General features: G+C 34.7%; 1 protein-coding gene across 4 annotated transcripts in view; it reads right to left on the bottom strand.

The window, feature by feature from the left end:
• The window catches only part of IMMP2L (inner mitochondrial membrane peptidase subunit 2), a 430059-nt gene that overhangs the window by 77769 nt on the left and 324585 nt on the right, over window positions 1-27705 (bottom strand). For all 4 annotated transcript variants that reach the window (XM_085513905.1, XM_015854164.3, XM_032443055.2 and 1 more), the window contains exon 5: window positions 11024-11126. In XM_085513905.1, coding sequence (XP_085370031.1) covers window positions 11024-11126 — 103 coding nt within the window. The remainder of the gene's footprint in view (window positions 1-11023; window positions 11127-27705) is intronic.

Genomic DNA, 27705 nt, shown 5'->3' with positions numbered 1-27705 from the left:
AGATTAATCAAACACCATTTATTTTTTTTCCAATGGGTCAGTGCTTTGTTTCATCTGAAGTGTCATACTAGTTGATAGTGTTGTATCACTGATGTTTGCATCTGTGGTAAGATTCCATTAAGAGCACAAGATCACACTGATCAACAGTGTAACCATTAAAGTACAGGAAGTTGAATGTTATTAAGTACCCCCCAAAAAAGAATGTTATTTGAGTTGCATACAGATTTAGCCTATTATATTTATGTTCTATTTTACTTAGATACATTGAAGAATTTCTTATTGTTTCTTCAGATGGTAAACTGTATGAGTTTTTTTTACAACACATAATAAAGTCAACTCTAATGTTAAAACATACATATTGGTTAAAATGCTATCTACTCTTTTTTTTTTTTTTTTTTTTTTTTTTAAATATGAAAGGTAAAATTTCAGTTTTGAGAAGCTAGAAGAGACTACACTTCTCCCTTAATGCGTTTACAAATAAGAGGTACTTTATAATTAGAGCTATCTGAAAGTAACAGTACTCTGGAACACTTGTCAGTTATTTGGCAATTACTTTGTAATAATCAACTGTTTAGCTTCTTTCAACCTTTCTATATCTGGAAATTTCATTAAAGAATACATGGAATATATATAGAGTATATAAATTCAATTACTTTCTAATATTTTTCTATAGCTCACTGAAGAAGGTGAGTGGTTGTGCTTTGTTCCTAAATAACATTAGAAATATACTATGTATCTTCAGATTACCAAGAAGATATCCTCTTAAGAAGCAGAGACTCATGCTTGTAGGATAAGAGATAACTGCAGAGGTTAAGTTTGGTTTCACAGGGTTTGTCTCTCAGGTTAGAATTTCAAACGCCCAGTGTGCTGTTAGTGCCAGAGCTCCTTTTGATGGATAAAATTCCTAATAACACAAGACACAGCAACAAGGGTAAAGCTAAGGTTATGATGCTCTTCTAGTTCAAGTAGTGTGAGATTCACAAAAAAAAAAAAATATCTGCAAGTTAGGGAGAATGTGATGGCTCTGCTGGCAGTTGATATGCATTTTTTTCTCAGTGAAGTCTGCAGCTTTTCTATATATAAGCAATGTATTCCAATGTGATAAAGAACTAAGATTTCACACACTTAAACACATCAAGTGATAAATTGAAATGACACAGTTCTATTGCTGGTTTACTGCTGAAGTAATCCAAAAACCTTTTTAGTTCTTGTTACTGTCAAATTAATTGCTATAAAATGTGCCAGAAGATAACTCTAAAAATGAACACGAGAAGATAGATTTCCTATTGTTGTTTTCTTCTTTTAGTGAACTGCTTACTTCATGCTGCTGTATTTCCCAAAACTTCAAACTAAATTGCAGGTGTAAAACATGGACTTCTATGATTTCTATAAATTCAAATACAAGTGATCATTTTTCCTAACTCAAACAGAAGAAAATTGGACTGACACTGTGATAAAAATAGCACAATTCAGGAGTGAATATAACACCAAAAACTGAGTAAAATGTCTGAGATACCAAAGGAACATTCTGCATATGCTGGTTTTCTCCCTCAGAAACTCATCTAACCTTAGAGCACATTGCAGTCACAGAGATTAAGATATCCCCTATAGGAGAATATATGGAAATACACTGATGGACTGCAGGCTTTCAGAGTCCACTGATGGAAGCAGCATCTCTGAAAAACAAAGGTGGCCTATACAGCATACTGATATGGCACAGCCTGTTTTTGCCTGTGCACAGGGAAAGTACACAGAATTTACTTTTAAATAAAATTTTAAAGGAAAGAATAAGTATTAGATATGGAAATAAACATAAGTTTTATGGTGCAAAATTTTACATCTAGTTCCTAAGGATTCTCTGAAGGTGTGAATAATGCTTTTCTTGGAAGACAACTTTTTGTCAAACATCTGAATGAGTTTACCCTAAACTCCTTAAATTCAGATTGAAAAGAATAGCTGTAGCCCTGAAATCCCATTCCAAGAGGATTTAGGTCACCAAGGTTTTGAAGGCTATATAAGAATTTATCAAGTCCCTCATAATTGTATTACAAATACACAGTGATATTCAGAAATGTGCACAGGGCACAACAAAATTATAAAAATGGAGGTTTAAATTACTGCAGTTCTGTAACACATTTTGGAAGTCTTGCTGTAATATTAGCTTGATTACATGGACAAAGAAACCTGTTCCTGAGAGCTTCAGTGCAAATGAAGCCACTTAGGGCTCCGTCTTGGAAAGTGCTGAGTCCTATTCCTCCCAGGGCTAATAGGCTCATAGTGTATTCTGCATGTCGAAGAGGCATCTCTGTAACTGGAAACCAAGATATCTACTGTTTAATAATATGGGGAGAAAAAAAAAAAAAAGTTTCTAACTTAAATATGAAGATCTGTTTCTCAGACAAGAAGGTCCCACTGGGGCTAGCAGTTGTCACAGTTTGATGGTTTTTCATTGGCATTCTATAACATAACATCATGCAGTATAGTGGGAGTTAAATAGTTAATGCTGCTGCTCTGTGGATTGTCACTATTTCCAGTTTCCTGGTCTCAGAATAGAAGAACTACAACTGCCAGAAGACTTCCTTTTTTGCATTTCTATTTTCCATTCAGAGGGAAATACAAAACTGAGAGTCAAAGGACTGCCCTCTTTGCTCTCTTTGCTCCATGGCCATTTTGTCTACAGCACCAGAAAAAAGACTTCCATTTTGGAAACTTTCTCATTTTATTTGATTTATTAGCTTCAACTCCAATCATATTCTATAATACTGTATTTTCTCACATTCCACTATCATATTTAGCAAACTAAGTTTTTTTCTCTTAGTTTGTTGCTGTTTTCCTCATCTACTCAATCTCAATACCTTTTCCCTTTTCTTCTCACCCCTTCCTGGGATGTGGATCTGTGGGTCAATTTGCCCCCCTGTCAGGGCACTTAGCTGAACCAGGCTGAACTGTGACAATAGTGTTGTTGATTTCAGCAATATCAATCATTCCTAACACTCTGACATATAAGAAAGAGTGAAATACAGCTTTTAAATAAACACTTTTATCACTTCTGATACTTGTAATTGAGATACTGTGACATCAGAAAAATATTTATTAAATATTTGCAGAAAAATTCTCTGTAAAGCATGTAGAAAGTCATGAGGCAGAGTCGGATCCAGAGCGAATAAAAATATCTTCCTAACTTCCACCGTTCAATGTAAGCATAGAGACTGTGTCCTTCATTAGCATTTTTATCTTGTTTAATCTAACTACTGATGACACTTAACAGTTACATGCTCTGCAGTTCTACTGAACACTTGGCCTCAATTCAAAATACTGTAGATACTTTGAAAGTTGATGTTAACTAAAATTCACTCTGATTCTACAAACATTTCAATAGCTATCAATAACTTTGGGAAGAGTGGACTTACTCTCAACAGGATTCCATTCACTAAGTATAATCAGATCTTATGTTAATTAAGGAATGCTTTGAGTTGTGACCTCAACTCTTCACTGTTTCAAGTTAATTTGTGAGAGCATCCAAAATTACTTTGACAAAGAGCTAAAAATGTAGAAGAGCTGGTAGCATATTTGAGTACAGATCTCATGTGTATATGAAATTGCTTCTCAAGTCATTTATCACCACAAAGAAAACCACACATCTACACATCTGAATGAAAACAGTATATTTTACTTGTCAAAAGGGAGCACTTGCAGCTAGTGGACAGACAACACTGCAGCATCAGGAACCTTCTGGGGAACTTTCCCTCTAAAAGTCTGAACAGAAGCATTTCTACTTGTATCCTCTTCTACATTAGCAATATTTCGAAGAACAAATTTGAAACAGCATCCTGTGACACTAACAGTGTTATGAAAGACAAAGAAATGTTTCTATCTGTCCAGAATGTCTCTATTTATTCAATAAAATTGTAAAGCAAATGAACAAATGAAAAAAAATAAATCCTATGGTGTGATTTTTTTCTTGCCTGAGTCTGTGTAATTTGAATGTAGCTATTACATAAAATGTTATCGTAATCTACCAAGAAGTCATGAAGAATTTTGTAGGCAGCTATTTCCTCTGATCCCTCTACTTTTTTAGGGTATTAAACTTTGTTTCGGTTGTAGGCTTCCCCTGACTTTCATTAGATATAGTGTGTATACGGCTAAAACTCAATGTTGGATACCAGTTTCACATCTCTTATGGAGTAAACCAAGGATCTGTTATTTTGGCACTAAAATATACAAAACCCGTTGTGTTGTGGTTTTTTTTTAATAAGTTGAAAATTAAACCTGAAATTTAATTTGTACAATAGGGAGATACGTTAATATGATCATATCTAATAAAAAAAATATTAAAAATATTCAATTGATAGCATGTTAGGATTTTTAGACTTTGTCATTCGATTTTTTTTTTAAATTTCTTTTTTTTTTTTTTTTTTTGTGGGGGTGAGGGGCAGAAGGGGGGTGTTGGTGACATAGTTCCTATTTTTAGTGTGGAAGGTAAAATTGGGTAGGCTTGGAGTTCTTCTGTTTCTCAGTTGTCTACTAAGTCAAAGCTATGTTCTATGAACAATAACTCTGGTAACATTGATTGAAGCATTTAATACACTGAATGTGCAATATTGCATAAGTACCACTTAACATACATTAATCCAATGGTTGTAAAGCAGTGATTGCAGGGACCATTTACTCAGCTCTTAAAAACAATGGAGTGACCCTATGAAAATACCTGATAACTCATTTTACCATTGCAAAATAATGAAATACTAAAAAGATATATTCTTTTAACTGTTATTGCACAGATTTTCATCACTAAAATTTCTTGACTTCTACCAGTTGATAAAAAGTAAAATCTACTTTTTTTTTTTTCTCCTTTTTTTTGGATTAATATCCATTAATCATCTTCAGATTTCTAGCTTTTGAAGTAAACAAACATCAGACCTGACTATCACTTTACACTGCTTATTACGTTGGTTTCCCTCTACTCTGACTTTAGTAATACATATCTCACAGCTATTAGGCTTACAAGATAATGTTTCCTAAAACTTCTAATCTGGTTTCCCTGCTTCAAGAAGACTTATTCCAAAGAAGAAACTATGCTATAAATTCTGCTTCGTATTTCAAGTTATAATTTCAGCGAAATAGAATAGTAAGAAAATATGTAGAGGTACACAACACATTCGGGATTCAGTAAATTCTTGTACTTGAATTATAGTTTGAAATTGTTCAAATTTCAAATGATGATATGAATCTGACAGATCTCTGATCTCTCCTAATATTTTATTAAATGAATTTAAAATTGTTTCAGTGTTCTTTTTCTTGCTAAAGCAAATTTTATCACATACAGGTGCATGTTGTTTATCCAACCATTCTTTTCAGTGTGTCTGGAAAAGCATTTAGATGTCATTGTACTAAAAAATATTTGCCAATTATTTGTATCAATAATGATTTGTGCTTGGGGTTATTATATAAATTCTGTTCCATAAGTAGGATTACTGAAGCTTTTTTTCATGGCAGAACAGTAAATAATGGTAATACTTCTAAGTACACTAGTAAAGAAAATTGGTCATCATGCATAAAATGTTTAGGATTTGATGTAACTATGATAGAAGTCCAAACTTTCAGCTACTTTACAAGTACTCATAAGCATTTAAATGCCATGAAACAGTGCAGATTTGAGAGCTTTTAGTTACAAGCATTTAAAATATTCTCTCTTCTCAACATGCTTAAAGAACATACCATATCTAGTATTCTATTTATATTAATTGAGTAGCAAAACTGAAAAGCTTTCTGAACAAATATTCAGGAAAGTTTCAGTCAGGTATATAAGGTACAAAAAGAGAACTCTGTCTGGATTGATGATAGCCAGGCTTCTGGAAAGATTAATTTTTATGCATTGATTTGGACTACACTCAGGCTAAATATTTTGCTTTCAAAAAGAATTAGGACAGCCATAGAGAACCTGTTTCTCTATTCTGCAAATTTAGTTAGTCATGATAATTTAATGGACAGTGAGGCCACACTATCTTATTATCAGAGCTCCCCTTCAGCATCTCCTGGAGTGAATTGTCATTCTCAACATGCAAGCCACCATCTCAATTTGTATCTTGTATAATATTATCTGAAAAGGGACAAGCATATTTATCCTTCGAGCTTTATTTATCATCAACCATAACACTTAATGTCCTATCCATTTTATTCATCATAGACTTTTACAAGTTCAAGCTGTGCATGCATGCTATTTACTACTGGTAACTTCATGCTCCATATGAAAAGTCTTTTCTTTGGCTGTAAACAGTTTTAACTATTTTATTTTTGCCTGTGGCTAAGGATAAATATAATGGGATGCCATTCATTGAATATTTGCATTGCATATCTTGTTTTAATACAACTTCATTTCTTTTTTGGTATCTGAGAAATAAAGTTGAGATGTCATAGATACCATAACAGTGATGCTACTCTCCAAGTTTCTGTTTATTCATCAAAATGTAGATTGAAGTATTGGTCACAGAGGCAACAAACAGACAGCAGAAGCTGTCACACCAGCCAGTAAATTAAGCATCTAAGTCCCCAGAGACATTCCCAGTCTTCACTCATCACTGTGCCATTGTTATACTCACCTACATTATTAGCTTTATCTGCATAAGCACAGATAGATGTTTAGGTTGTGATTTCTGTTTTGTTTGCAAAAATTATACTTTATTTCTCAGGGTCTGACTTTGGTCTAAAGAAAGAAAAAAAAGAGACTGGGACAAAGGCCATCACTCTGCTACCGCTATTTGTTTTAACCCTCTCAGAATGGCTGGTTGGAGTATAAGTGCGTAAATAGGGTCACGAAGTATTTTGAGACCAGGCAGAATTCCCTACAGGAAGTGTGCCCTACCCACACAGATTACTTTCCAAATTTAACAAAGTGATCTGCAGCATGTTGCTATAAACTGTTAAACCCTTCCAACCTCTTGCCACTTCAGGGGAATATGTGATACTTGCACTAGTTCATAGCTCATAAATGAAAGCTTGAGCAGATGGCAAGAGCATCACCAAGGTGATTTGCACTTTTAGCATATGTAGCATGCTGTGTTTACTATTATGTAAGTAATCCAGAACAGCAGAAGGATTTTGCTTCTTCCTTCAACTGCAATCCTCTTTCAGAAGAAGAGAAAGTACGTGGGTTACTCTCATAGGGTGTAGATCTCCAGGTTCAAATATTTAATTTATTAGTAGTTATTCACCAAATTTAACATTAATATTAAGGCTTTCAGTTTTAGATAACTTATATCACAGGATCACACATATCCACTGACTATTTAGTCATATATAGGAAACACTGATCAGTTTAAGGATATAATTCTAATGAGCCACATTCTTCTACTGAATTATAGTGAATGGTTAAAAAGTAAATCATTTTTGTCTTATATCCAAAAGAGACAATGACATTCTTTCCAAAGCAAACTAAAAAAACAAATTCAGTCTGATCATTTATCTTAAATGTCATTATTTTCTATAGAATTTTCTAGTCACAGTCTACAGGTTTGTGGTGCTGAAAGAAGAAATAATAGGTAAACAGGCAAGAATGTTTTTCAGATAGTTTATGGCATGAACTTGCAGTAGAGAATTGCTTTTATGGAGAATCATAAATAAAGCCTTTACAGTAATGCTGACTAAAAGCAATTTACTCATTTGAAGCTTATGAACATAAAACTTCTGTTAAACAAAAAGCCAGACGCAAGTTCAACAGGATTTAGTTTGGAGAGTAAATAGATGTATTTTCTAATAGGAAGGGCTTGCATGGGGACCTGGCTGAGCCAAAAAGGTATTTTATGACAACATACTTAACCTACCTGTGTCTCAAATTTCCTGGGAAGATAAGGAGGATAATAGCCTTTCTGCCCTTACACTGGATTGTGAAGCTTAATTCATAGTCTTATCCAAAGCCATTAAAGCCAATAGAAATCTCTCATTGACTTTAAAGAGCTTTTGTTCAGGTCCTTTACAAGTCAGGTGAAAGACTGCCACTGACTTCAAACCCTATGCTTTTAAAGTTCCTTCAAATTCTCAATTTGGAGGCCTCTGGAGACACAGAAATGTAGCAGTAAGATTATTATGTTCACCAAACAAATCCCCATTAGATAAAATGGGTTCTTTTATGTTTTTGTTTTGTTTTTTTTTTTTGGTGTTTTTTTTGTGTTTTTTTTTTTTTTTTAATTCTGAGAGTGCTATCCACTGCATATATATACATCCAGCAGTATCCATTGGTTATTCTATGCACTTATTAACACCTATTTCTTAGGAATCCTTACCTATTGGTTGCATAATTGTCTTCAAATGTCACTGCTGGCTACCAATCCTACACATCGGATCTGGATGAAGAACAGTTTTAATGACTATTCCCTCCAATTAGCCACAGTATCAGATCAAGATTACAAATTGTTACTGCGTTTGTGTGTTGGCATTATGCTAACCATGTAAGCAAACACAATGTCGAACCTCGTATAAAGCTTCCCACTATCAACTTAATCATCCAAAATTTTCAAGATGTTTGAAGCAGCAGAGGGATTCAACATTAGGTCAGTATTTTACATACTGTGGCTTCTACATTTCTGATCTGAGAAAATAGGCTCTATAACATTGAACTAAAACGTCCCCTCACAGGAAAAAGGCTCCAAAATTCCATAATTAAGAGAACTGAAAAGAAAAAGGTGTAACTTTTAATAGGAGTACCATGATTGTGTAAACCATGCATTATTATACTCCTGTAGCGTTTAAACAATGCTAAGCAAGTATCATAAAAGCTTGACTTCATTCTATAAGAATTTGAAAACAGCAAGAGTAAACTGAATAGAAATCACTATTCTAGTTCAGATAACTGAAATTTCCAGTGAAACATTTTTATTTTTTTTTAATCCCCTTATTTAACAGTTAAAAGTTCTCTGAATATTTACTAGATGTTACTCAAAGCAGCTATTTTCAGTATTATGAATGGCTGACAAGACATACTTCCAAGCCTGAAACAGAGCAGTATCAGTGCAACAGTACTATACAATGTCTGCCATTCTGTACTGCACAAAGAAACTATATTTTATTTTTTTTTCCCAAGACAATGTACAATGATCACACGCTACTTAATTTAGTCCCATATTTTGGAAAGGTAATTAATATTTAAAATTTATCATTAGTAGAATTAGCATGTCTAATTGAGATGTCCTGTTATTTTTGTAACATTAGTTACAGTATAAATTTTATTCAAAGATACAACTAACACTAAATCTTACTTGACACATTTTAATTATATTTACGCACATCAAAAAAATGTCTGTCTACACCTTCACTGTGCAACTTTAGTCCTATAGAAATAATGCAATCAGAAGAAGTAATAGTATTCATTTTATAACATTTTGGCAAACTAAGTAAAGATAACACAATCTGCCAAGATTTTACATTGTAGAAAAACTTTAGAATTTCTAAAGGTGCATCTAATTTAGAACTTGAATGATATCATTGTTGTTGATTTATCAACTTAACCCATTAGGTCACTACGTATGTTGCTATTCTCCAAGAGCAAAAATGTTCCTAACATCTGTTCTCAACCTGTTCTTTCATAATTTCCTTCTGTGTCCCACGTAACTCATTAAGCACATCTACAAAACATTACCGTCAGACTATCTACACTATAGATGAGTTTCTATTACAAGTCTTCAAGAAATCTGAAAAATTGTAGACCTACAATATAACCAACAATACCTTATTTTTACTGAAATTTTTGATATTTATATATATATCTATTAGCAGACCAGAACTCTGAACACACATTACATTTAACCTTATTTCTGAAGATAACGTTCCAACAAAATGAGGTTTTGTGTCTCATCATTTTGCAGCTCCTTATGAGTCTTATGAGAGGTGTTAAAATTAAGAAAAGCACACTTTCTGAATGGCTTGAAAAGAGTGATTTTAACACTTTTATTCACTTGTACAAGTGATCTCAAGTCTGCAGCAGAAAGGACAGAAAGTGCACCAGTAAACTAAAACCTAACGTGTGTGTAATGTTAAGAACCTAGCATGAAGCGTGCCTTTCTAAATACACTCTTCATTTTTTCCTACAGCAGAAAATTTTCAAATGTTATTCCTCTCAAGCTTGCTTCCAGCCCTGTGATCCTTGCTGTCATTAATTCAACTAACATCAGTGGGATAACTTCTGCACAAAATGGCTATAAAAGGTGAAATAAATCTGGTCTTACCAATTTCCCCAGGAAAGATACCAGCTTTTTTATAATATTAAGGGAGAATTCTCTCTTAAAAATATCAAAAAGCCACATCCAGAATAGGGCAAAAAGGGTTTGTATTTTCACAATGGAACGCCCAGACTATGTGACTATCATCTGCATGCAAGGTTATGTTATATAAAGAAACTGAATTCACACAAAGAGTAATAAAGCTGAAACCAAACTGAAAACAGAGTGCAAAGAAAAGCATATACCGTCTTCCTGACTAAGAGACACATTGTTACCAGTCAAGAATCAGACATGAAAATGACTCTACATAAAGAAAACTAAAATATTTATTTTGGGGGAAAAACTCACACATCCATACTTTCAGCCACAGACCAGTTAACAGTTAACTCTTCTTAAGCACAGTTATAATTTCCTAATTCTTCATCCCAGCACTGGCACTACAAGATGAAGATCCTGAGAGGGAGCCAGTCCAAATTGCATCAGCTGGCAACACCCTCAGGGAGCATCTGTCAGCTACAGGGAGCTGGCTCACCCTCTGGCTACTCCTCCATTACATCCCTACATTTTTAAAATCTCTGCTACTACTTCTGACATTTGAGGGTATTCAAAAGAGTCTTTACTTATTTTATAAGAGTTAAGAGCAAACTCAATCTTCACCAACCAAGCTATTTCATGACGTCTAATAGTTCTCTCAACAATCATAAGAATGCCATCACCTGGAATTCACACATGCTGTGCTGCACAAATTACTCAAGAGATATGCACTGCTTTTCAGTTGCAAAGCTTAAATGATACAAAGGAAATTGACTTACCGGGCCAAATGCATTGCTGTCAAAGCTGTGCCCGTGGTGATCACCTTCCACCCAAATATGCCCATGTGGAACTTTTACATACTTCTTTTTGTATCCTATGGTTCTAAAAAGAATATAAAAAATATGATTGGTTGAAAAAAACAAAAACAAAAACTAAAAAAACCCAAACCTAAAAAACTAAAAAACTAAAAAGCATTCTGTTATGAAAATTCACACATATTATTTTGGAATTTGGACTTGCACACCATCCAACACTTTCTTAAAAAGAGAGAAATGCACCAAAGTCCATCCATACATGAATGAAAGGGAAAATACATAACAATTTTGCCTGAGTTAGTTGTACCATCCAGACTTGTTTACTATGTTGTTTTGGTAGAAACCACATCACAAAGGGGAGTAAAAGACTTTTCAATTAGATATAATTAAAGAGCTTTTATTTTCATTTTCACAAGATTTAATCTCAGGTAAATGCCAGTGGACATATGTTGTATTCACACAAAGATATTGCACCAAGGCTGATTTCCTTTCAGGCTAGCATTAGGTTCTCATCAAAACTAACTTGGTATATCTAACCTGACCTCAGATTCAGAGCTTGGATTCCAGCAATGCTTATGTCTTGGGGTAGAGACAAGTTAAACAGGAAATACATAGGAGAAGGCCAAGTGCCACTAAAAAATGACACTGATGATTCAAACCATTCTCCACATGCTTCAGTGTACTCTGATATTACAAAAATGACATGCTATAGAGGAGTCCTAAAAGCTGAGGTTTGGAGTATGCAAAATGTCTGTACTTAGTTCTCGAGTGACTGTCATTTTCACAATTTCTGTCTGCATTCTACTATATTTCTATATTCTACTATTTTCTTTCAGATAGGATATGTTATTCTGTAAACATTCATTCAGGGAGCTAATTTAACAAGGACTCTGAATTACTATCATGATGAAGCACTTACAGACAGGACTACGGGTAACTTTTATCTTATATTGGGTAACTACATCTGTCTGCAGGCAGAATCAGTCTTTTGATCTAGCTTGTTGCCTCCAGCTGCTCACCACATTTCAGTGTCTACCCCCAAAGCAGACACTAGTGCACTCTAAAACTGAAACATGTGAGCTGAAGAGAGGAAAGCACTTTCACCAGGAAATTCATCTGAACTGTACAACAAAGCTGATCAGGGCTGGTAGAAGTTGAAATGGGAAAACTATTTTGGGGGGAGGGGGAGAGGTTATTTTTTGATCATGTGTCTGTTAGGATGATATGGGGACAACCTAATTAATAGCACGATGATCATGATATATTAAATGAATAAGGAATCCTCAAAGATTAATAAAATAAATTTCATAAATACAAAGAGTAGGTCTGTAATAATTCAATTACTCTAAAAAATAGATATTACAATGTATCTTTTTCTGTTTTTGTTATTTCCTCATGAAATATTAGACAGTCTAGACAAAAAAGACAAAAAAAAAAAAAAAATCTGATTCCATAATGCTTTCACTAATAATTTATTGTATCATGCGCCATATGAGAACTTATTTTAGTAGAAGTGTGTTTTATGATACAGGTGCAGAAAAATTGTCCATTATTTCTGTTCTGTCTGACTAGACACTTTGAAAATTACTGAATTAATATCTTCCATCACTGATAAAGGCAAACAATAGCTAAAAAATATTTAATTTTCTCTTCCCTTCTTGAATATAGGACAGTAGATTGTGATAAACTTTTGTACCTTCACGGATTTCATGTACAAAATTGAATTTCTCTGAGAAAGGAAAAAGGGATTTGAAAGTTAATTCTGCTGTCATGTTTGCCTCATAAATGTCAGGAAAATAATATGGCAAATGTCAGTCAGTTACTCCTTTTCAGATCACACACAGTCTCACACTCCCAAACAACCTCCTCCTCTATTATCATCAGGAAATCATTAACAGGGAGAGGAAAATAAATAAAGCTTTTGCAAGAAGTATTTGGATACAAAATTTGGAAAAAAGTGTGCAAAGATAGGTCCTACATTCACAGGGAGCCTGTGAAAACTGAAGGACTTAACACAGGTATACAATGTGTTCTTAAAGATCTAAATTAAAAATAAGCAGATGATAGGTTGAAGTGGTTACTTGTGGCTCATTTTATCATTTCTACAACACAGGAGAATAAATACTATTTTCTACTTTTGAAGAAACCATTGCCAAGTAAAGCATTTTGTTTTAATTATGCAAAAACCAACAACAAAAAACTCAAAATAGTTTCTTTTAGTGAATAAAGACAACAAAAAAACTCATGTTGAAAAAACAAACATCATAGAATCATAGAAAAGTTTGGGTTGGAAAAGACCTTTAAGATCACCTAGTTCCAATCCCCTGCTATAGGCAGGGACACCTCCCACTAGACCAGGTTGCTCAAAGCCTCACCCAGCCTGGCCTTGAGAGCTTCCAGGAAGGCAGCATCTACAACATTGCTGGGCAACCTGTTCCAGTGTCTCACCACCCTCACAGAAAGTTATTTCTTCCTAATACCTAATGTAAACCTACCTAGTTTAAAGCCATTTCCCCTTGTCCTGACACTACATGCTCTTCCAAAAAGTCCTACCCAGTTTTCCTGTAAGCCCCCTTCAGGCTACAGCTCCCACAGCCTGTCCTCATAGGGGAGGTGCTGCAACACTGACAGTGGATAAAAAACTTAACATGAGCCTGCAGTGTGCTCTTACAGCTTGGAAAGCAAATGGTGTCCTGGGCTTCATCAGAAAAGGGGTGGCTAGGTGACTGTCCCTCTCTGCTCTGCCCTCATGAGGCCCCATCTGGAGTACTGTGTCCAGGTATGGAGCCCCCAGTACAAGAAAGTCAGAGAGCTGCTGGAGGGAGTCCAGAGGAGGGTCACAAAGACAATCAGAGGGCTGGAGCACCTCCCCCAAGAAGACAGGCTAAGGAAGCTATGCTTGTTCAGCCTGGAAAGAGAAGGGTGAAGGATGACCTAATTGCAGCCTTACAATTTGCAGGGAGCCTGCAAACAGAAGGGGAGTCAACTCTTTACAAGGACTGATAATGGCAGCACAAGGGAAAATGGTTTTAAGTTAAGGTAGAGAAGATTTAGGTTGGATATCAGAGGAAAATACTTTACCAAAAGAGTGGTGAGGTGCTGGAACAGGCTGCCCAGAGAAGCTGTGGATGCACCCTGGCTGGAGATGTTCAAGGTGAGGTAGGATGGGGCCCTGGGCAGCCTGGCTTAGTATTAGATATAGAGGTTCATGGATCTGAATGCAGCAGGGGGGTTGAACCTTGTTGAACCTTGAGGTCCCTTCCAACCCAAGCCATTCTGTGATTCTATGTATCATCTTCATGGCCCTCCTCTGGACCTGCTCCAACAGCTCAATCTCCTTTTTGTGTTGTAGACCACAGAACTGGATGCAGGTCTCCAGGTGAGGGTCTCACGAGAGTAGAGCAGAGGGGTAGAATCACCTTCCTCAACCTGCTGGTCATGCTTCACTTGATGTAATCTAGGATATGGTTGGTCTTCTGAGCTACAAGTGCACACTGCTGGCTCAAGTTGACTGTTAATCAACACCTCTAAATCCTTCTCCTCAGAGCTACAATTCAATGAAGAAGTTTCAACTTAAAATAAATGGAATTGAAATTATTGATGCTAATAAATGCATTAAGGGAATAGGTAAGAGAAAGAAATGGAAAAGAAGAAGAAGCAGCAGTTTTAATTATGTGCTTTAGTAGACAGGACTGTGTGGATAAAGTCCTCTGTAAAAACAGCAGATAAATGAAAACCTGCCATTTAATGTATGGAGTACATAAATCATCAGATTTTGCTTACATAATTCCTTCAAAATGTTAGTGAGTGATTGCATAGGGTAGTTGCCTAGGGACTTCGAGTCCACTGTAGCAATATTGCTGCAAAATGTGTCCTTAAAAAGGCAGGCTGAAATTTAGAAACAGAGTTTTATTTGAGCTTTTGCTGCATGAATTAGTAACAAACTACAGCAATAGGGTAATGTTACAGTAAACTGCATCATTCATCACTTAATATTGTTTTTAATTTTCAAGATAACTTTATTGGTGAATTGTTCTAAAACAGATAAATCAGTCATGCAAGACAACCGGGCTATAGACTTCAGAAAGCCATATTCAGTCAATGACAGTAGGTATTTTTAAATATTTCTGCAAATAGCAGATTGACTTTTTCTTAAAAAAAAAAAAAAAAAAAAAAAAAAAAAGTTTCAGTTTTCTCTCCTATGAAAATAGTCTAAATTGTCTCTTTATCAAAATCATACTGTTAGTTATTAGCACTACTTCTCTCTCACATGAATTTTGCAGAAATTAAACACTTAAATCTCAGGCCTAAATTATGAGATGTGTGTGTGTAATGTTAGCAATAGGGCTCTTCCTCTCAATACGCCAACTACTATTCATTCGTTTCACTGGTTAAACATTTTAGACAAACATTCTGGAAGGAAACTATAACCCATCTTTACAAGTCCAAATTGCTAACTAAAATTGCGAAACATCATTTCCAAAAGCAAAGAGAAGCACCAATTCAATCCTGTCACCTAAGGGCAGCATTGCAGGCAATTGCTTCCATTTTTCAGATTCAGTATGATGCATATAAATAAAAAATACAAATAACAATAGTTCTATGGGAAAAAAAAATGATACAATACAAAGTGAAAAATGCCCTAGGAATTCTTCTAGCATTCTTCAACAATAACCACAACAAAACTTACAACCTTCAAGCCAAGAATCAAATAAAAGCACAATTAGCTCACCAAGAATTTTTTGTCAATTCATTGTGAGAGGCCTTTGCTAGAAAAGAAGTGCAGTAATTGTATACTTAGACAGTAATGCAAAAAAAATCTATTTCTCTTTCTTACTTAATAGAATCTTATGCCTCATTTCTGAATTTGCCTGTAATCTGGACCTCTTTGTTAGCTCTTACACATGAAGTATTTAATTCAATTCAGATTTCAGAATGAATTCCTAGGAGAATAATTGGCACAAGTGACAGTTAACTTGGTATTTTTTAATTTCATATCCATTTCATTAGCACAAGTTATAATTACTCAACAATCTTTTAAAATTCAGAAAGTCTCTCCTAATAAAGAACACTCACATTCAGAAAACTAATATCAGAACTTTATTTCTTGCTCACTTTAAAAAACTGTTATGAGAACAGTATAGGCAAAGACATTAAAATACACAGATTTTCATACAAAACATTCAAGTACCTGTTAGAATCTAGCAGAGGCATATTCTGTCTTTTGCATAAGTCTCAGAAGTTGGCAATAACCACCTATGTGAGGGTAGCTTAAATCATAACTTTGACAACTCAGTGTAATAACAAAATCTAGGAGAGTTGTGGTTGTTTTGATCAGAATGTAATGGAATTACTCTTATCCTTTTCGTAACATTTACAGAAGTTCACCTGAAATTTAACTTTTTTTCTTACATTTCAGATATATCTGGAACCCAATGCAAAGCTGTTTTTTTTCTCCCTCCATGTTTTAATATTTAACAGATGTACTTATATCTATCCTTGGCTGAGAAATAATTTCAATCTCGACAGTCAAAAATGAGCTCTATAAGGTATTCTAACTACCTGCCCACTAGCAAAAACAAAAAGAAAAAGCAACCAAAAAAAACCCAAAAAACAACACCTTGCTTTTTCAGGATGTGGTACCAGTGCCAAAGCAGGAAACTTGGCTCAGTTCAGTTGGATGAGGAATGATTGCCTTCCATTTGGTCTGACCTTGAGAAATCAGGTCTTAGCAATCTCCATACATTTGAGTGCCATCAGGGAACAGACACTGTATATAGTTTCCTCTGTTTGCATGGGAGATAGTAAACACACACAAACTTTTTTGTTTAAAAATAATAATAATAATTTAAAAAAAAAGAATATTTTAATATGTAACCATCTTCACCAACTTCACAGAATGAAATATTAACAGCATTCACTTTCAGGTGACATCCAGACACCAAGATATAAGCCGTATTGTAATGTTCCATGTAATGAAATTTTATATGTACCAATTATATTGGTATCAGCACAGATAATTTTCCACATGAATTAAAACTTTGTAGCATCTCAGATATCCTCGCTTCAATTCCAACACACGCATAGAGCCATCTGCATCTTTTTACTTCAGTCCTTCCCTTGCAAGTACTATATGCCTTTGACCACAAGCTGTTACTTTATCATTTGCCTCTAGAAGATGAGGTTATGTATGTGAACCAAATAAGTATTTTTGTCTCAAGATCGGGGTACCAGACTATGCATGAGAGTATGTCAGTGGGTTAGGGAATATTCTTTGGTGGCCTGTAGCTATTAACTTTTGCCTCAGAGCTGAAATATGTTTCCCTTAAAAGCTGCAGATCAATCTATTATTGAAAGAGGTCAGAGTTGAAAATACATATCCAACTTCTCTACGGAAGTGCTGGAGGAGACCCACGTTTGGTATACTGATTCTAGGGTAACACTAGATCTGAATTGTTAAGAAGGGAGCCCTCCCAAAAGAGGATTGAATGAAATGACACAAAATGTCAGCGTTTGAAACAAGAGAGTCCAGTCTGGGGAGATTAGAGTAGCTATTAAGGAGGCAGAGTTATTCCTTACCCATACTTGGGCAATTTTTTGAGTGTCTAAACCCTGCAGGTTTCACCCTTTGCTGTGAAAGATATATTTTGAAGATTTATAGATAATGAAGAGTAATTGACTATTTTCCTCACTTAGAACAGAAAGACAAAAACAAAACAAACAAAACAACAAAAATCCCCCACAAGCTTTTGTAACAATTAAGATAAGCATGATTCTGAACATCAGACCATGTCTCTTTATTACCAGCTAAAGCCTTCTTAGCAAAGCAATACCACAGACCAGTTTTGCTGCACCACTGCATGCCTGTGCATCTTTGTGATGGTAACAGTAAATATCCTTAGAAATCTGATCTGGGAGGTGTGGTGGATATTTGTAGCTCTTTTATTAATCGGATATTTTCTCAAGAAGTATGTCATTCTAAACAAAGTAATTACTTAGCCATTACTTGCTTCACCAGCTTCTTCAAAATAGAAGTTAATCACTTTTAAAACATGCCATATTCAGAAAAATTACCAGATTTCAACTTAATTTAACAAGTCAATTGGATACTAATATTTACCATTTTTGCTAATAATGTGCTGCATGAAAATGATCTAAATTTTCAAATGCATGCATCACTTATTGCATGAGATATATTTTAAACTATTTTCCTATCAAAATGCCATAGCACACAAGTATACAAATATAACTGATAGTGGCAAGGCAGTTTAATGCCACCAATTAAAACAAAGTATTTTGAAACTAAAAGAAATGTTAAAAAAAAATAAATGTATTATTAATGCAGTTATCATTTAAATGGGCTAGTAGTGCTTAGATCTCATCTTCACTGGGGCTTTCTTTATATTCTACTGGCAGAGCAATGAGAACTGGGAACATAAATTTTAAGGCCAGGAGACACCAGTGATGACCCAGTTTGAAATCTAGATTAGTACAAATCTTAGAATTCCAGAAAGTAATTCATGCAGTGATTATTCAAGAAATATTTTGCTATTAATTGACACTATAAGCATGTACTATTAAATGAATTTGCAATTTCCAATATTGTATGTCAAGATGTGTTTTATAAATGACGCTTCCATTATAATATTTGATAGTGTCATAATGTACTATAATTAGTACATATTGCAAATATCAGACGTATGATTTGATGAAGGGAGCTTTATCTGAGTAACCATGTAAGCCTAAGGTAAAATGTTGTCACCCAAAAAGCACTCTACTTTCATAATTTTATAATGGTAGTAAAGGTAACTTTGATGTATCACTGATAGGAGGAAATAAGTTTTAGTGTCCTATTACAATTACATATTACTTATTACATTACATATTACTTATGTACACAATCTAATCTTCAAAGTTTAGTGTAAATTTATCTGGGAAAAGATGACTTCCCTTCAGAAGTCATAAAAATAAGAAAATATGAGCTGTACCATTCTTACATTACTAACTCATATGTTTGTATATACATATATATACAATATATAAAATGTGATGTATCACTCTGCAATCTATTTTTTTTTTTTTTTTACCTATTTTTTACCTACTTATTTAATATTGAGAATGAAATAGATGAGTGAAAATACATGTAACTGCATCACATATACACTGAAATAAAATCAGGTTTCCAAGATATTTCACTTTAATTTCTGATGTCTGATCTTTTATTTCCAAGTGAACATCCCTCCTACCTTTAATGCCAATTTGACCATTATCAATGTTAGGTTGATAATCTCACCTTTTCTTAAGGTACAAGAATCCATATAACGAAACTACTACCCACTTAAACTACAGTAAAGAGACTAAGCATGTTTATCAGAACACCAATTGGCTATAGAAAAACTTGAAAATTTTTCACAATATCACTGATAGTTTGCATAGCAAGATATTTTAGCCCACTGTATTTACAGCTGATCACACACAGTCAACATAGATTTCTATACACTTGATTTATTCCTCAGTATAAAAAGTACTGCAAATAGTATAGGTGAATAAGCAAGACTGCATACTGTCTGGTCTATTCATAATCAAAAGAGGTTTTGTTTTTTTTTCCTTTATATAATCATTTTTTTATTCTTCATAAATATAATGTAAATGCCATAATGCTACCAATATAAGAGGCTTTTTTTCTAAAAGCTTTTCCTCTTACTCTACCAGTCAAGTGAAATATATGCACGTGACACTATTCTGAGTGTTTATTGAAGACAATACAATAATTGCAAGGATGAGATATCCTCGACAGATCAGTTTCCCAGCAAATGATGGTAATCACATCTGTATTCCAATATATTTGGCCAAACCATACCAAAGATTGAAATTGTAAATGAAGGAGAAATCATTGCCTCTTTCTATCTTAATATTGCATTACTTCCCAGACAATTATTCACATTTCTGTTCAGAGCTAATAATTCCAACATAATTCATTTTTCTATTCTGGAAAATGCCTGTGAATATGGACTTTAAATAAATATTTACAAGTAAAATGTTTTGTGTTTGTGTGCAGTCAGTTTGTATGATTCCCCCTTTCACCTTTATGTTGCTTTTAAGTATTTTTGTCAACTCATCCCACTGTACTTAAGAAACCATTTAAAATAGCACCACAGATCACCATGCACTTATCAATTAGTGGCATGGGAATTCATCTGTATCTGGGATGTTTGCTTATGTAGCCAGGAGGCATTTAATGTTGCTTATTCCCAAAAAGCAAAACTCATTTTGCTCCTACTATTAAGAGTGATCAACAGTATCATCCTCTCTCTGATAATTCCATCATCTTCTACTTTTGTATTGCATAACTACATTCACTGGTTGTTCATACAACTACCTTCAAATTTTGTGCTACTCTCTTTTGTCACAGTGCATCTTTTGTCTGTCCTGGTGCTATCTGCATTCTCATTCCATGATGACACTGAGAATTCTACTTAAACTTTTTAAGAAAATATAAATTTGGTGAAACTTTTATGAAATTATGAATGATTTCTGCTGACCTGTAATGACACAAATACAGACTCTGGCCTTTTCCAGATCAAATATTTAGCAAAAGATTGTTGAGGCAATACTGTGCATTACCTGTTCAAGGAATATACTCATTTCACTGCCCATATGTAACATGCATTATTGCCTCTAATTGAATCAAAAGTATTTAAATTTAAAATGAGAGTTGTAAAATTCAACTTTAGATTAATAAATAATTTGCAGTTTGATTAACATTAGATTAAACAAAAAGACCACAAAATAACTCTGTGTATTTAAAAAGTAATATAACCATGTACTTTTATACAAGTCTATCACTCACAATTAAGAGATGGAAACTACATTATTTTGCTCAGTGCATTTCCTCAAATACATAGGTCTCTCAGAAAGTAATGCCTCCTATTTATTCCAACGGAAACTACAACAGATATAAAGAGAAGACTATAACAACATAACACTGATATGAGTAAATTCTCAAGTATAAAAAACTATTTTTCAAAACTGTCATCTTTATTAGCTATACATTTTTGCCACCGATGAACAAGAACCTTCATGCTGCAATCATAAAAATTGGCACTAGCAGAGATGACCCACTGCTTCTGTATGCACTGCTGAAATGCACCACTCAATGCCTCACTGTGCTCACATGCACTCTTTGATATCCACATTCAGCAAGCATCAGTGAATGTCAATGGGTACCATTTTTTTCTGCATGGAGGAATCCAACAATACACTTTATCTTAATGTGCATTTCCACATCAGATGCCATTTGTCATAATGTCCCTCTGCTGCCATCTCTTGCACAGCAATGAAATGTAATGAAATACTGGTGGGAAGGTTCAAGCCCTACTGGAATATCACCAACATCCATCTCTGACATTGTGGGCCAACATAATAAAATAGGAGATATTACTTTAGGTGCAGCCCTCATAGAAGAATGACAATTACTTTCAGGATAAATTAAAACAAAAGTGTGGGTTTTTTGTTGTTGGAAAAAAAAAAAAAAAAAGCAACATTTCATCAGTTAGATTTGCTTCTTTTAAATGTCTAACTAGCTTTCTGATTCAAGAAAAAGCAAGCATAATATCTCACATGCACTACAGCCTTTCACTTGTGAGTTAAGATGATGAAAGTTATTCATTTTGGTTTTTTTTGATAGAAGCCCTATTAAACAAATGAGTGTATTTATCATTATCTATTCACATTTCTCTATTAAGTTATATTAAAAATTAACATGACTTTTGTTAATAACATTAAGAGCTATTAACAATACAGTATCAATATATTAGATGAGACTCATTTTTTAGATTTAGACACTACCATTAATTTCATAATTTTACCAAGGTAAAACCTTAACAGTTTTTCTAGATTAAGTCATCTAAGTAAAATTAGAAGCCCTAACATCACTGTCAATTTGGAAGTGTTATACCTGTAAGAACAAGATAAATTGAAGCAAAAAGAGATACTATCATAAGGTTTAATTCTTGCAGCCCATTCCCCTTTTTATTTAACTGGAAAAAAAACTGTGTAAAATTTTAGCTTTAGGCAGGTCTGAAGGAACTGAAGACAGTTGTCGTGGAATAAAAACATTTCCAGTACTGTAAACAAGATCAAGATTTCACCTGATTTATATTTAATAGTTTGAGCTTAGTGACCTAATACAGCAATATATTTCCTTTTCCCTCCTTAGGTAATAGACAAGTAAATTTTTCTTTCAATTATACTGAAGAAAAGATCCAACTTTCTTTGAGATTAAGAGATACAGAACTTAAAAGTCAACTCAACATTTAACCTCCAACCTATAGAATCTGCCACCATTAAATAAAGTTCTCAGTAGCATTCTTTCTGCTTAAACTCATTCTTTTTTTTCTCTTTTCCTCAGCCAACTCCTCTTCCCCAGTAGTTCATCTGCCATTTCTTTTGCCACCAGTACTGTCAGGATAAAAGTTAAAGCCAGCCCTTCAGTGTTTCTCAGCCTTAACAAACATGCTCTGCACATTTACATATGATAGGAGAAGGAAAAATATAGAGCAGGAATGTTTGAAAATTCTGTGTATCCTAGAGGGCAAATTTTTGGCTTCTGACATCACTGAGAATCCTGTTGACCTACCCCTATTCTGAAGAAATGTTGAATGTAAATGCAGAGAAAAGCATGCTTCTTTTTTTTTTTTCCTTTTTCTTGAAAAGAAGACACAGTCTTCTGAAAGATACAGTCACAGCAGCACTGCCTCTTTCTCACTGCTTGAGATTAGTGGGTGAAAGCTTAAACCTCTTATATCCTGGTTTCCGGGTCTTCCATAGCTTAAAGCAGGTTGAATCCCAGGTATTAGACAGAGATGAGAGGGTGAGGGGAAATGCCAAACCCGAGCTTTGAGTCCAGGTCACCGTGCAGCCAGGGAAAATAATGCACTAAAAGAGAAAGATTTGTTTGTACTGTGTTGGCACTCCAGAAGCCTGATGTAGGTTACAAAACCAAGACAACCTTGTTACAACTTATCCCTGCATTAAGATACAGACAAATCCTGGATGATCACAGATGCTTCATCTTCCCAGGAAGGGAAAGCTAGCAGCTGGAATAGAACTGAACCAGTCTTGTCTTTTCTTTCTTTTACTTTTTTTTTTTTTTCTCCTGTTCTCTTCCTGTATCTCTTCTAACTAAATTTCAGCCACCTCTTTCATTCCTTGGCTCTGCTCTCATGGAGGAACAAAATGGCATGGAGCCATCATGAAAATCCTGGAGGCTTGATGATTGTGGCACTCCACAGAAATAAGAATGGAGGTTGGAATCCTCATGGACTTTACAGGACATTTGTTGTGCTCTTGATCACTTCTACTTTGGTGCCTAAACTGCTTAGCTACCTGGCACTTTTGTCCATGTAGGTGCCTATAATTAAGTACCAAAGAGATGCTGGAGTAGCAGACCTCTTTCTGGGACAGAACTGGAAGAAGGAGAAGGAAGCCTGCTCTTAGCTGAGATTCAACTAAATAAAGTATAATTGAAGCATCCTGTACATAGTAATAGTCCAGGCAGCCTAACCAGTTCTGCTAAGAATGACAGGATACTTTGCTCAGTGATAGAAAAAGTGACGTTTAACATATTTTTTAATGTTGTCTTCTCTGCAAAGACTGAATAATTTATAACTGAGAAAAAGTAAGATCTGTGACTGTGTGAAGCTTAAGAAAGAGATTCTGCAAGAGTTATTCATGTCAGAATGGCATTTGCAACTTCTAAAAGAAGTTTTAGCACATCACATAAAACAATACTAATTTTTTTTCCTGCTTCATCTTTGTAAGAAGCTCAACTGGTGAACAGCTGTCTCAGTTAAAATCAGGCTTTTGTAGACCTGTGACTACTGAAAGAATACAGCAATATCTCTTCTTAGTTCCAAATGTACAAAATAATTTCCCACCCACACACCTCTCATACAGAAACTAATTGTTATACTTTCTTTATTGCTTAGCACTAACTAAATGTGTTAAAATATCCTAATCTGCCTTAGGCAGCATACAGAAAATGTGGAAACAATTTAATAAGTGCTCTGAAGGTCTATTTTTTTATTTACGAAAGCTAGACTGTTGTTATTCTCTGTACAGATGAAGCCTTAAACTTTACCTTTCCTTTTTTTAAAGGTTTGTCAGGAAAAGAAAACTCAATTCATTACATGCTTTTGAGAAAATTAAAGATATATTGATAAATAGATAAATAAAAGTAGCAACTGGTTGAGTTTCAGATTTGTATTTTGTTCCTCCCAAACCTTTGTCTCTGGTAACAACAGCTGGTGTCATAAAAGTTTGATTTACTTTTAATTAGGCCTTTTCTTAGCTTTCTCAGAATCTTCCTCCTAAAACCTAAAGAAACAATAGGCTTCACATGGCTTCTATTATGAGACAGGCACATGCAGAGTGAAAGACATTAGACTGCAGAAAACAGCTACTTTTAATCTAGTGATGCTATTTCAGATTCAGCTTTGAAATAAGTTTTCCAAGATTTCATTCTTTAAGGTTTGCTTATCTCTTACATACATACAATGAATTTCAACCTTGGTAAATATATCAATATTATTTCAAACCACATTTAGCAGAAAGATAAAGTAGCCTGTAATACAATCCACAATTCTAGTAAATACTTTTAAAAATAAACTTCAAAGTGTTATCTTTTTTTCTGACTATTATCAGTGTATAACATTATATGAATCATTACTACTGAAATGTCTTAAACCACAGTGAAAGTAGTACAAGTAAATATGCAAATGAAAACTTAAATATGATATATAAAGCAGTTGTGACGTAGATTTATCTGAAGAAGCATTTAAATAATTGTAAAAAAACACTGCCACCACCACCAACAAAACCTTTAAAAGACATGTCACAGGGAACTGCTCTTGTTTAGCTTGGAAAACTGAAGGCTCCAGGGAGACCTCATTGTGGCCTTCCAGTACTTGAAGGGAGTGTATAAACAGGGGGAGAATGGCTGATTATGTGGGTTGATAGTGATAGGACAAAGGGGAATGGTTTTAAACTGAGACAGGGAAGGTTTAGGTGAAATATTAGGAGAAAGTTTTTCACACAGAGGGTGGTGACGCACTGGAACAGGTTTCCCAAGGAGGTTGTGGATGCCCCATCCCTGGAGGCTTCCAAGGACAGGCTGGATGTGGCTCTGGGCAGCCTGGTCTGGTGGTTAGTGACCCTGCACGTAGCAGGGGGTTGAAAATAGATGATCTTTGTGGTTCTTATCAACCCATTCCATTCTATTCCATGATTCTGGAGCCTTCATCATGGAGCACTTTTCAAAAATAGCATTTCAGCTTTTCTAAGTATTGCAGTAATTTTTCGAGGATTAGTGCTATAAAATCACATGATTGGAGAGGGCTTTAGCTTTTATTGGGAAAATTAGAGATCTCTCATAAAATATTAACAGTGCTTAATATCTTCTCTTTTAAAGCTATATTAATGGAATTTAAAACAACATATCCTGTGGTGCATGTTAAGAGAATACTGAAGTAACCAGAAGTGGGCCACTGTCTGTACATAATAAAAAAAGTGCTTATCATGTACTATTGTAGCTTAATGAAATGTTACAAAGCAATGCAGTTAATTCTCATTTGGTGGCTACACCTATCCTGTCATCAGTTCATTATACTGCCTGACATGGATTCGTAAGTCCCTGCTGACACCTGATGGTGCCTCAGATTCTCGAGGAACATGCCAACTGAGAGAATGGTTGACTAACCTTGCTTGCCTGGATGTCTCACTTGTCCTTGGGTAGAGAGTCTCCAAATCTCCCAAGTACTCTCTACTGCTACATATCAATAAGACAAAGTCATGATAATAGCAGTGATCTCAATCCTAGCATGTCTACCTTGCTCACAGTGCATGCAGGTGTGCACCTGAGTTCATCTGAGGAGCAGTGAGACATATTGCTTTCTCTCCCTACTGCCCCCAAACCACACTGCAATGTCAGCTGATTTTGACCTAGAATAAAAACCTACAATCTTTCAGAAATGGATGTCTCGAAGGATTCATGTAGTCAAGAATTATCCAAATTGAATTCAAATTCTGTCTATTTGATACACTTAGTTCAAAATTTCCAGCAAGGCAAATTGGATAAAAGTGGTGCTTGAAATGAATGTTCACCAATTTATGTGCATCTGATATGCACACTGTTTCAAAGAGACCCTTAAATATTTTCCAGGAAGATACATGTAAATTACTAAATGAAAGAATTATAGTAATATCAGTAATATCAGTATTTTCTATTTTTTTAAAAAGGTTTCTCTAAAAACAAATTTTATAGCTAAAGTAACAGGTGCTTAATTCCATCGCTTCTTCACAATTCTAATTAAACTCATTAATTAAATGATGTTGGTGGCTTCACGCCTGACATTAGTATAAAGAAAAAATGTAGAGATCATAGCACACGACAGCTGGTTTTAATTTCTAGCCAACTGCGTAAACATTAATGCAAGATTCAGATACTTCCTCCTCTTTTTAATCTTAACTGAAACAGGAGAATGATAGAAAGAAAACTATCTGGTTTTTTACATTTCAAAATATGATAACGTGAGTACAGGTGTGTGCATGAAAATGTGAATGTATACATATTTATTCAGAGGGCTAACAGCCACCAAGAGTTACCTTTGATAGGGACAAGTTTTCTAAAGACAGGATCATTAAGGTTGGAAGTGATGTCCACGATCATCTACTCCAACTGTTCACCTACCACCAACACTGCCCACTAAACCATGTCTCCAATACTATATCTACCCTTTCCTTAAACACCTCCAGGAACAGTGAATCCCTAATTGAACAGAAACACCTCCCTGGGCAGCCTGTTCTTATGCCTAACCATTCTTTGGAAGAAGAAATTCTTCCTAACATTCAACCTAAGATACTTCCTTCAACTGAAGAAAATTCTTTTCTGCTCCTACAATCCTTTAAATCCCTTACTAAATAAGTAATCTGTGACTAGTGACATTTTTCCCCCCTTACAACAATTATATGATCAAGTTATTACTTTAAGGTTAAAAAGAACAATAAAATCAATGAAAATTTGAAAAAAATTAGTTTTTGTTGTTGCTTTTGTTGCTGTTTTAAGACAACATTTTCTACAAGTTTTCTGCAAAGGATTATCACTGTTGAACTAAGTTATAATAAGAAGTAAACATTAAGGACCCTACTCTTTTCCTCATACTAGACCAACACTGATACATAGATGTTAGTATTCCTTAGTGCTGTAAGTGTAAGAACATTACAGCATCTCCAAAAAGCACATTCATCTTTAATCTCTTTTCAAGAGCATGAGAGATGTATTATGTCTGGATCTGAGCAACCGTCCACACAGCACTATATTCTGTCTCCAAATAACTGCAAAAGTAATTCCAGGACAGCCAGGGAAAGGATATTAGCCTGGCCAATTCCTATGAGCTGCTCTCCCAGAACTGATATTTACTGCATAAGAGATGTTTGATCATACATTGTTGTCTACTTCTTAAAGTAACCCTTTATTGATCTGTCATCCATTAATTTGTCTAACCCCTTTTTGAACCTGCTAATACTCAGGCTGCACAACCTCCCAGGAGTACAAATTCCAGAAGTTCAATATCTAAGTATTCTCTCAT

This window comes from Coturnix japonica, chromosome 1 (genome assembly GCF_054131305.1).
Source record: "Coturnix japonica strain WE chromosome 1, WE-NBRP24, whole genome shotgun sequence".
NCBI classification, from domain to species: Eukaryota; Metazoa; Chordata; class Aves; order Galliformes; family Phasianidae; genus Coturnix; species Coturnix japonica.
Note: the sequence above shows the minus strand (reverse complement) of the source record. Positions and strands in the feature narration are given on the sequence as shown.